General features: G+C 39.8%; 1 protein-coding gene across 3 annotated transcripts in view; it reads right to left on the bottom strand.

The window, feature by feature from the left end:
- myh11a (myosin, heavy chain 11a, smooth muscle) overlaps window positions 1-12180 on the bottom strand; it is a 28887-nt gene that overhangs the window by 10928 nt on the left and 5779 nt on the right. For 2 of the 3 annotated variants that reach the window (XM_084381428.1, XM_084381426.1), the window contains exons 4-9: window positions 8104-8131; window positions 3098-3197; window positions 2943-2969; window positions 804-896; window positions 647-710; window positions 90-188 (exon numbers count right to left, since the gene is read on the bottom strand). In XM_084381428.1, coding sequence (XP_084237554.1) covers window positions 90-188; window positions 647-710; window positions 804-896; window positions 2943-2969; window positions 3098-3197; window positions 8104-8131 — 411 coding nt within the window. The remainder of the gene's footprint in view (window positions 1-89; window positions 189-646; window positions 711-803; window positions 897-2942; window positions 2970-3097; window positions 3198-8103; window positions 8132-12180) is intronic. The other variant, XM_084381427.1, reaches the window with a different exon arrangement.

The following is a 12180-nucleotide window of genomic DNA, read 5'->3' as shown; positions in this document are numbered from 1 at the left end:
GATTTGAGAAACTAGAGAAGGTCACATGACAGCAGGATGTTATATTTCTAATGATATGGAAGAGAGAAAAGCAGTGTATGTTTACTGACCACGCAGTTTGTCCTTGGCACCAGCGATCATGTAGTAGAAGATGTGAAAAGCTCTTTCTGTCTTTGCTTGTCTGATACAGCGAGACTTCTCCAGCAGGTCTGAGCGATTCAGTTAAAGAAATTCATACTACACTCTGTGTTCAGGGAAGGGTTAAGTTCAAAGCCATGGTTCGTCTAGATTGCCTCCCTGTCTTCCATGTTGTGTATGAGACAAAAAGGCACATCAATAAGAATAGTAATCTACATGAAATTGGCAGCACTGGCAGAACACTTTTTAAATATGTAAGTACTTCAACTTTGAAATACATATCTGAAAATACTTTTTACAAAGACCTTAGATAGTGGAGTGTTGTAAATTCAAGCAAAACTTCAAATTCAACAACTAAAGCCGAAATTTTTTTTTAGAAACCTCAAAAAATCCCATAATGGATTAGAAGTAAACTGATACGAAGAATGATATTTCTGTCTTCTTTAAAGTATTTTTCCAAACAAATGTAACTTTTGCTTTTGCCTAAACAAAAGCCATTATGAGAAAAAAGCCACACAGAAAAGGATACAAGTCTCAATATTGGCTCCAACAATGTAGCCGGTCACATCGAAGTTGATTCGGATGAATTTACCCTAAGACAAGGAAAGAAGATGTTACACGAGAAATTTTAAATGAAATTGTAAGAAAGTTATTCTGGTACTTCGATCAGAAAACTGCAGACTCACAAATCGGGAGGAGTTGTCATTTTTGATGGTCTTGGCGTTACCGAAGGCCTCCAGGATGGGATTGGCCTGCAGGAGCTGCTTCTCCAGCTCCCCCTAGTGAAAACATTCATATACAGAAACATCACTATTACACACTGACTGGTTGCTGGGGGCGGGGTGCAGTAGGTGGTGGACGGTGGGGATGAAGTGGTTCAGGGTGGGTATGGGCAGGGGAATATTATCACTGATGAAGGACTTAAATGGATGAAAAATGAGCGATCAATACATTTTCTGATGAGTAAATCTATAAACAGATGTAACATGACAATATAATTATTTGCTTCATCGTCTCTGACTTCCTTCAGTATGTTACGTAACACGGACACATGACCGAAAGACTTCTCCATCAGTTTTGAGAGATGTCGTTAAAATGAGAAGAAGCTGCTGTTGTTGATGATGTGGGAACAGAGACGGAGATGGAAGACTGAGGTTCTGTTGGGTCATGCGAGGCATGTGAAATGACGTTAGCTTTAAAAAACCTTTGATGAATCCTGCCACAGTCTTTGCATTCAATGTGTCGGCAAATTAAAATGATTCACAAACAGCTGTGATTTGCTTCCAGCGTGACTGCCGACTGATGGGTGGAGCTGGGCGATGGTCAGTAAACCAAGCAGACAGCCCGTCAGTCTGCATGGAGCTAATCCATCTGATCAAAGGGGTCTGTGTCAGCCTAACATCAAGGTCAGATGCTGCAGACCTCTACCTTAAATACTCTCCAGCTTAAAAACACTCCCTTCAGCTATCCTGTAAATGAGCTAAAGCCACCCAGAGGAGAAGGGCACGACTTGTGTTAATAATGGTGGCATGAAAACAATGATGAAGATTAATGATGAACATTTGGTGACCTCAAACTTGATTTTCAGTTCTTACTCAGAATTTAAAGATACATTTAAGAAAAAAGGCAGTAGTTTCACAAAAGAAGTTCATCAGCGTGATCAAAAGTCAATCTTTTTTAAATGTGGAAGGAAAAACAGGAACATACAGACCAGCTGAAGAGGTGCAGTTCAGAGTTGGCAGAGCAGAGAGGAGGGTCGTGTTCATGAAAGTCACTGTGGGAAAGAAAGGAGAGAAAAGAAGAAGAGAAATAGAGTGCAGCAAAATGGCAAGAAAGTGACAGCTGATGGGAAGGATTGTTTTTAAGACACTTTAAATAAAACGCTCAAGCAGATAACTTAGGAGCAGTTGGCTGAGTCAAAAGAGTGCCAGAGAAAGTGAGAGCAGAGAAAAGAGAGTGACCCAGTGCTATTTCTGTTCAAGCGAGATCTGTGGGAGTCTCGAGGACAACGTACTGTAGGGCATTATCTTGGGGGTAAAGTCCCTGAGGGTGAGTGAGGTCAATAGCAAAGGAAATCATCGCTTCGACCCGCAAATGAGTCCAACAACGTCAGAGCAATAGCACAAACATCACCATTTAGTCAGGAGCCGGGACACCATCTTACTCAGGCATGATCCTGTCTGCAGAGCTGTTCAAGAAGCGTTTTAAAAGGGCGACTGAGCTCATTTCAGCCCAGTCAGGGCGTTGAAAAAAAAATTGGGTGTTTTTCCTCCAGGCACCCTTCGCACCTCAGGGTGAATGGCAGGTAGGAGGATGAGGAAGAGGGGAGGGAAGGGAACGGTGGGGAGGAGTAGGTAGTTGTGTTTGATAAAAACAGGAGATGGGCATGCTCACACTGTGCTCGTTGATCTGTGAGAGACCCTTTCACTGCCAGCGAGGCTCTGATCTGCTCTCAGCTGGCAGTGAGAGGGTGTTCATAAGAAGACGACACGAAACTCAACATTATACACCACTTTAGGAATAGACAGCACTAGACGTCCTTCACTAAACATTCGAGTGTCTTCGATTCAGTACTATGATGATGATCATGCAGTCTAAGTCTTGGGTAAGATACAGAAAGGACGAATGTTAGGGTAAAACACCTTCTAACTCAAGAACAGTAAGATTTGGGATCTTGACCCTTGGTGTAAGAAAAAAAGACTAAAAATAGAGAAGAATTTTCTGGCTATCTCAGTGAAACTTTCTCCATGCATTTTTCTAACCTAAGGAAGAAACACACACAAACACTACAAACAAAAACACTCCAGGCATTCCCCTTTACTCACGTAGGCAAACTGTGCTCCTGATTGTTGCTATTTGGAGGAAATGGCGATATACAGGATTAAACTGGGCAGATTCCTACACATGTTGAAGAGTGAGGGAACTGGCTGACAGAACCGAAACTTTTAATACAACATGACCTCTTCGCACAGATACTTACAGCGCTGCTGTCCTTCTTGCCTTTATGTGAGGAGGCCACAACAGCCAGATACTGGATGACCTTCTTGGTGTTCTCCGTCTTGCCAGCACCAGACTCTCCACTTGAGAGGAAAACAGAGAGAGGAGGGATTAAAAGATGCAGGAGAGATAGTGAAAAGGACCGAGAGAGAACAAGAAGATAAGCAGCACTGACAGGTAGTCTGTTCACAGTTCAACAACAGTTCACCACTTTAATTGAATGAAAATCATGTGCAGCAGACGTAGCTGCAACAACGTCTGACACAAAGCATAATGTTATTGTTCAGGCTGATCACACACACACACACACACACATACATACAGATCCCTGTACTCCAAGATCCTTTAGCAGTCATATTTCATACCTATTTATAGGAAACTGTGACTTTAGATCTTTAAATTTAATTGCCTCCAGTAATACACATTTTAGAGCTTTGTAGGTGCTGTATTTAAGAACTGACCCTTCTGAGGCCCCATCCCCTTTTGCTCTGTGCGGCAAGTAAGCGCCTTTCAAAGGCTGTCGCTAAAAATTCAACATTAGCACTAGTGTGTCAGCTGTTTAATTATCATTCTAGATTAAATGTTTTGAGCTCAGCATTAAACTTCACCCCTTCACTGGCCAAGTACTGTCTCCATTTCTATCAGCATATGATTTTGGTCAATATGACCCCGTGGCAGCGCTACTTCATCCTCTAGGGCTGGACTGAGGCAGACGGGACACTACAGAGACTCACTATCGCCCCTTGAGGAACAAAGTGGTATTACGAGACAGGACGGGACAGGACGGGCATAGTTGTTCAGCATGTCAACTTCAGTATCTCTGTAACACAATACATAGACATCTTTGACATAATGTCTAAACGTTTACGACAGGTTAGGTGTTTTAATGTTTTAAACTAAAATTCTTACATTAGCTCATTTCAAGGAATAGTTGAATAGTTGACATTTCTGTCTTTAATTGACAGTGGAAAATGTAGAGATAGACAGGAAACACTGGGAGAGAGAGGGGTGTATGACATCTAAATCTTACTCTTTAGGCCAGAGCCAGGCTAGGTTTTTACATGTTTCTAGTCTTTATGCTAAGCTAAGCTAACTGGCCGCTGGCTGAAGACAAATTATTTTGTACAGACGCGAGTGTGGTCTAAATCTTTGCAAGAAAGTGAGTAAGTGTCTCTCACAAACTATTGATTTATTCTTTGAAATAAATAGCCACCTGTAAGTGTCACAGAACTGATGCCAACAAAATCAGTGTGTATATAGTTGGAAGAAACATGTACAAAATTATTAGGAGTTTTATGATGGATGCCCTTAAACTAGTACACACAACAAACAGAAAAGAAAAAAAATTCCTATCTGTTAAATGATATTTACAACTCAAAGTTTTTCAAACAGGAGCAGGAGCACATTCTTTCCAGAAAATGATCTTGGATGCTTAGAAAGAAAGAGTTGAACGATACCAGAGCCACCAGCCAGCAGTCCAATACACAGACACATGCTCAGACATGGGTCCATAAAAGGCATGGGATGCTCCCTGTGTTAGGGCTTGGCAGCTCTGAGAGGAATCTAATTACTCTGTCCTGCTCAGGTTTGTTAAGGATGTACGACATCCAGGCTCCTACTGTAGGCAGCTGTTAGTGCAAAATAAATGCAGAAGGGAGTTTTTCCCCCACATGGTCCATCAAACTGTCTCTTCCTGCGTGTTCTGCTTACCATCAGTAAAGGTTTCAATAATGAGAATTAGATTATTAGAAAGGGCAGAATGGATTACATTATATTTTACAAGAGGGACCGTAGTTCTTATATTCAGATGTGTTATCATGTTTTATCATGATTTAAAAAAGAAATTATAAAAAATTAAGATTTAACTGCTGAAAAAAATGTGATGCATTCAAGTCCCCATCAGGGTCAGGGAAGGCTGTGAGTGCACTCTTCGGCAACGTCAAGCCACTTTATGGTCACTATGTCCATCCCATCAGTCCATTCTTTCACACACACACAATAAATATGAGACCCAGGAAATTGGTGACCCGGCTCAGATGAAATGTCAACATCTCAAGAATGGATTTAGTCAGCTCCCAGCTGTTCCCATGGCAAACTGTTGCTACTGTGTGGAGGAATTTGAGGAATATAATCACTGCCAGAATCACCAGAATAAACCCAGTGACCAAAAGTACAATAGAGTAGACAGCACCGCAATGTATGCTACGTTTATGTTCTTTATGATAATGTATAAGAGAGGTATAACATAAGAGAGGTGTCCTTTCAAAGTTATCATAATTTTTTTTAGGTTGTCATTTGTGGTGGTGTGTGTACAAAAAGGACAAATCATGAGGATTTTTATATAACTTTTATAACGTCTCTATGACAAAATGTAGAATCTCTGCCCTGGTCGCTGAGTATGTCTCAAACCTGACACCTTGTTATGGTTAACTTATTCATTAAGCTAACTAATACACTATTCAAGGGATCTTCTCCTGGATTTTGGAGATGAAACCAATAGAACGAGGTGTTGTGTATTGTTTTTAGTTTTTTCATTATTATGAAGAGTGTTGCTGCAGTTTTGAGTAGGGATGCTTGAAATCCCTCAACAGCCTTGCAGCCAGTTCGACACCATACATGGCTGATTATATGTGTTTTTTGTCTATACAGAAGCATGTAATCCTTACAAGCAACGTATAACAGGAAATCCCAAAAATGAGTCTCCTGTGAAAACATATTAACAAATTCCTCCTTCCTTTAAACTATAGAGATGTGCGGCCTCTATGATTGACAGCTGTAAAAACATAAACAATACAGCCTAAGTACATACGGTATGGAGGGATGTAACGCATGTGTACACATGCAGGAAGAGAACGTCATACATGACATTCCTTGTGTCGCAGCAGAAATATTTCTCCCATATATGGCTCCGGGCCTAGACCAGCAGGAGCTCAAACTGAAAGTGACTGTGTGGACCCAACTAATGATCCACAGAGAGCCAGGGTCTGCATTTCTGCTCTATTGTATCACATCACTTCCAATTTATCACTTTAAAAACAAAAAAACAACCCCTTTCTTTAAAACATGGGACAGTTTTTCTGAAGCCAGTATTTTATAATGGCCTTTTTACTTGCTGCCAGCGAGTCCTTTAGGACATAGGCAACATAATTACTTGACAGGAATATGTCCAAGACAAAGGAATCAGAATACTGTACTGATATTAAAACCACATTTGTTGTTGCCATTTCCTTCCAGAAAGTCTGAATAGGGGATCAACCCGGATCTCTTCACATTCCCTCAGCAACAAAGCTAACCACCAGTTTCTTTAGACTTCTGTTTGGGAGTGAAAGAAAATAAATCAGGTTTTCACATAAAAAAGTTTCTCCATGTCTGGGAGTTGTTGGAGGACGACTGTGTTATCCAGGCATTCAGCCACTTTAGTTATTTCAGTGTCCAACTCTTTTTCCCATCATTGTTTCACATAGTCTCTAGAGTCCTTATCAGTGATGTGATGCAACAGTATAAGTTGCTGATAAGGCCTTTGATGCTTCCTGAGTTATAGGAATCAAAAAACATATGAATAACAGTTGGGGGCTCTCTTGGATTACAACCTTGTCTGAAATAGATTATCAAAACTATAAAACACACATTTATCAACAATCCTGCATATGGAAGTGATACCAGAATAGACCCATTGTCTATACCTATGATCTTGCAATGCTAGCATAACATCAGGGTCACATGCGGGCTATCTAAGCAGTTCAACCTCTCTCTTAACCAATTTTAAATAATGCTTCATTTAAGTTTTCTCACGTCAGCATTAGACAGCCTTCATTAAGTTCACAACTGCTTTACCATAACCGTAAGCCATAACCTTCGTGCTACTAGCAACATTTTCCAAAGTTCCCCGCTGATAAAGAAAGCTTGATAGTTGAGGAAATGGTCTGATGTGATTGAAGAATTTGCAGCATCCTGGCATCAAGGCTGTAGATTTAGAGTAGAAAGAGCCCTGAGGGGGCGAGCCCTTCCTTCCATTTCCTTAACTGGGACCACTGGATGCTGAGCAGCAAAGGTGCTACTGTTAACTCAAAGATAATAAAGATAATACTGCAATATGTATGTGAAGCTGTACCAGCTCATGATCAATCACCCACTTTAAATCACTGCAGTGGACTAAAAGAAAAACACAATAATGTCCAATTAGGTTGCAGTTCTTTTATTTTTCTTGTTCATATTCAGTCTTTCTATACTTGTATGATTTAATGCAAAAAAGTCCTCCCTCTCTTAAGTTGTCCTTGTGATGATGTCAGATGTAGTACATTTTTAGTGGAAGTGGACAGTGGATAAACATAGAATACAAGCCAATTTGATGTACGGTATGCGAGAGTGAAAAATTTGTGAAGAGCAACCTAAGTGGCTTAAAAAATAAGCAATAGAGAATATGGAGTGAATGGTTGGTTCATTAATTTTTTTTCTATGAATTAAAGTCAAGTTCAGGCCAGTTCAAAGATCAGGTTGTTCCTGCCAGACAATAGAAGATAATTTGTCCCTGAATGTCCGAAGCCCCAGTCAAAGTTCTCAATAATTAGTTTGAAAGAAAAATAAATAAACAAAATGGAGGCCAAACATTTGGAGAGCTAATCTGCTGCTCTCATCAGGATGCAGGGCATACTTCCTGACCAAGGATCTGAGAGGCGAGCGAGGCCACAGCCCTCTGGGAGCAACGCTCATCCAGCTTGGTTCCATTTGAATACAACAAACGATTTATGCAACATAATCTAACAAAACCCAAACTTTCTGCATCCAGCCAGCAACAACCTTTATCAGTTATATTATGAATGATTTCTGCTGGTTTAGGCTGAGAGAGCAGAGAGGCATCTCATTTGTTTAACTCTTTGTTTACACAAGCATTATGTAACTGTTCTACCATAAGCACACACACACACACACACACACACACACACACACACACACACACACACAGCCTTCCTTCGACAGATTTTTACTTACGTGCAGAGAATGGACTGGTCCTCACGATCTGCAGAAACAATGAAAGTTTATAGTCTTAGACATGTTTTATGACAAGTCATTCATAAATATACAGCATGCCCAGATCACTTATAAAGGTGTAAAAATGATGTGGTAAACCCAAGGAATCTGCAATAACCAAATGCACAAACATGTACAGTATTTCACTGTATTACACTTTATTTGGCATGAGGACATGTGTACCACATGTGAAACCACAGGCCTTTCTCCAGGAATAAAGATCAATCTCGTGTTAAACTTAATACGCCAACTGGGACTTAGTTCAAGGCTCAGCAGAGGCTGAAGAAACATCGAACTTCCACAAATACTTTGATTTGTAACCATGAAATTCAATTCTGAATGTGCTGAGCAATGAGTCATTATACGGTCTCCAAGAATACTCCTGGGAGAATACGCTGAGTCCATGTAAGGCCATTGTGTAACTATATCCTTCAATACAACCCCCCTGTGGGAGTACAGCTAAAAGAAACGATAACTTTGCTGGTAGTTTTTTTGAAACGAAAACTCTCAGTTAATGTCACCTTGAAGCTGCACTGCGAAAATGTGGGAACATGAAAAGTGCAGAGCATTAATTTTTGTGCAGTGTCATCATTTTCATACACTCTCATACATTTTCCTTTGAATCTTTTGAGTGTGTGTGCACGGTTACAGTGCAACACAAACTGTCTTGAACTGTAAACTAGCACGGACTCTGACACTGGCTGCTGTTCCACTGCGTCTCATTCCTTACATACACAAAATGCAGCCTGTTCCCTCTCTGCACTACCTAATTAAGGCAGATGGAGAGAGAGAGTGAGAGAGAGAGACCGAGAGAGACCGAGAGAGATAAAGAGAGGTGGCCAGAGTTGTGAGCTTTTGTAAAACATCCAAAAACAAAACTCAGTCTTGCGCCAGACACTGCGAGAGCAGGGCCAGTTTTTCCACTGTAAAATATTAAGGAAAATCTGATTACAAGGGAGTGTCAGTGTCTTTGCACCTGTCTTGTAGCACTGTAAACACACTGGGAACACAGAAAGCAACACATCAGTCATCTCCTGCAGGGCGACAGCAAACTCTCTGCTGGAGTTTCACATTTTTATCTCCTTGACATCAAAGACTGAAGCACATTTTCAGAGGAATGGGATCACAGCCAAGACTGCAGGAAGAATGCTTAAAAGCTTAGACAGTGTTATCTGGATTTGCTGTAGTTATGCACCACTTCCACTCTAACATGTGAACTTTTGATATTACAGCACTCAGTGCATAACATCCTACATCATTAGTCCCGATTTCATGGGAAATCCCACTAATGTATCAACAATAACAAACTTCCTGCCAACCACAATGTATACAGTAAAGACTAAAATGGGATTCATAGACGTGCAGCTTTACTCTCACACTTTTGGTATTTGTGGGTCTGTGAAAGCACTTTACTATATGACTGTAAGACTATCCTGAAGCTTTACTGCTCTTTGATATACAATATTCTTTAAAAGAGCTTCAAGACTCAAAAACAAGTTTGCCTGTTCAAAAAACTGATCACAATAGGAGACTAGCAAATTAAAACCTCAAAAAATTAGTAACAGTAACAAACCACATCTGGGCCCTGACAGAAATGTTGAACCCATGTCAGACAATCCCTGCTGGAGGTTTATCTTGGAGCCAGGCATCCCGGGCTTTAAAACAACTTGTCTAAAGAGCTCACTGTGGTTAAATCTCTGGCACATTTTAAGTCACATCTTAAAAGTCCTTTTACAAGATTCACTTTTATGTGATGGATTTTTATTAAGTGTTTGTTACCTTTCTTTTAGAGTTTGTGTTTCTTCTTCATGTACAACTCTGAATCAAAACCGCATAAAACACAAATGAAGCAGAAAGTAATATGACATATCTTCTTTTATGTCATCTTTTTTGACATATACTCAATTGAAAAGACAATATATTTAATGTTATATTTCATCAACTTCATTGATTTTTGTAAATAAATGCCCAACAACAGGTTTTACACAAGTTGGGACAGGAGCAGCAAAAGGCCGGGAAAGTTGCTCTAACAGTCCACAGGTGAATTTATAACAGGTGAGAATATCATGACTGGGTATGAAAAAGGCATCGTTGAAAGGCTTGTTCACAAGCAAGGTGACTTTTCACCATTTTGTCAAACACATAATTATATAAAGGATATTGCTACATGGGCTGAGGAACACTTTGTGAAACCATTGTCAGTAAACACAGTTCATTCTGTTTTTATTTACATTTTACACAACGTTCCCTTTTTGGAGTCCGGGTTGTGTTAAGTGGCCATACTGCCGTTGCTTTTGCTGCAGACTTCAGTCTCTTACATTGTTGTAACAGGCCATGTTTTAAACTTGTAAACTGAATGGGTGGTCCACAAGCTCTACTGTCAAATGTCATTTCATATATCATAGCCTAAGTAAACATCTGATTTGTTTAGTCTAAAATAAATGCAGCAAATCAAGACACACCTATTTTTATTCACATAGTGTCCTGGGTGGTTACCAGTGTGTGTTTCTCCCGTAAACTGAAATGCTCTCCAAGCTGCAGCTGTAAGGATTCCTCTGCAGGGATGATCTGACGAAGTGTAATCCAAACACTCACACAAACACCGATCAATCCTCCTCCTTCTTGTTTACTTCTGACAACTTGTTTACACGCAATGGCTGTAGCGGTAAATACAATAATTTCCTGTGTACCAGCCTGGTGGAACTGAAAATCCTCCAATGTAGACATATTAGTGGCAGTTGCCTTCTTAAAATCAGGGAGTGCATTAAGCATTAATCCACATTGTAAAGGACCCAAAGTAGATGTAGGATATTTATATTGACAATGCTGAAAGAATTCGGCAAACTGAGCAGAATCTAAACATTCAGTGTGATGTTATAGTAAATCCATCAACTGATTAGAGCTGGATACTGTTGCAGCTGCATTTCTTAGTCTCCTTCTTTTCATATAATCATGAGCTTCGTCTGATATCATTTTAGCACCACAATGCCCAATAATATGTATGCAAATTAACTTAAAAAGACCACCACAGGAATGGAACAACTGCTTTTATAGTGTGTCTGAATACACTTGCATAGCATAGTATGTTGTAGCTAAAATGCTTTAACGCAAATGTATGAAGTAGATGTTGATTGCACATTGTAATGGCTATAGAATAATGGCACCATAAACTTTAAATTGGTTCCCTTTAAACGTTGCTTTAACGATGCTGTTTGGTCTTCGATTGGTCACAGAATCTCCTAAAAAAAGGAGGGCTGACTGGTGAGCCAGTCAATCATTTGGGGAATGACCAGAAAGTGACAACATCAGTACAGCAGGTGGCAGCAATATGTTCTAATGTATCAGATCAATGATCAGTGTGGAGATAATCATGTATTTTATCAGAACTGGAATACATTCATATGACAGTGAAATGCTAGCAGGTGAGAACTGAGCTTTCTATACATTAAGTATATTGATATATTGAAAAAAGTGAGTTTATGCTTTTCTTTGGAACAGTACTGTCCATTTGATTAAAAAAACCCCAACCTTTTAAAGATACTTCTACATCTAAATCCCTTCTAAATCAATTCTTGTGAAAAAAATACATCCAGTACATGTTTTCATCGTCTCTGGAGTAAAATCTTTTCTGTTATATCCATTTGTAGCTGGTTAGTTAGAAGTATCAGTGTTATCATCTGTTTAAGGTGTGTATTCAACCTCCAACAACAAAACCATCAGCTCTGGCAGCTCTCTCCGCAGACACAGGGGTTGGGTGGTTTGGTTTCGGAAGATTGGATAATTCCACTTTCTTTTGAGCTCTCTAAACAATTACTTCCTAGCTTTGCTGTAAATCCCGTCCAAACATCCTGCTTCATTGGGAAACTCATCAAACCATGGAAGAGAAGTACAGTCTAAAACCCATTTAATAGGACCTTTAAACTCTAATTTCTCTCACAAGAAAAAAAATCTTTGGTATTTATACTGACCAAAGGAGAAAAAACTACAGTTAGAAAGTTTGAATGAAGGAGTGCCTGCTGAAACAGGAAACATTTTACT

This window comes from Pagrus pagrus, assembly GCF_965226575.1.
Source record: "Pagrus pagrus genome assembly, chromosome: 2".
Lineage (NCBI taxonomy): Eukaryota > Metazoa > Chordata > Actinopteri > Spariformes > Sparidae > Pagrus > Pagrus pagrus.
Note: the sequence above shows the minus strand (reverse complement) of the source record. Positions and strands in the feature narration are given on the sequence as shown.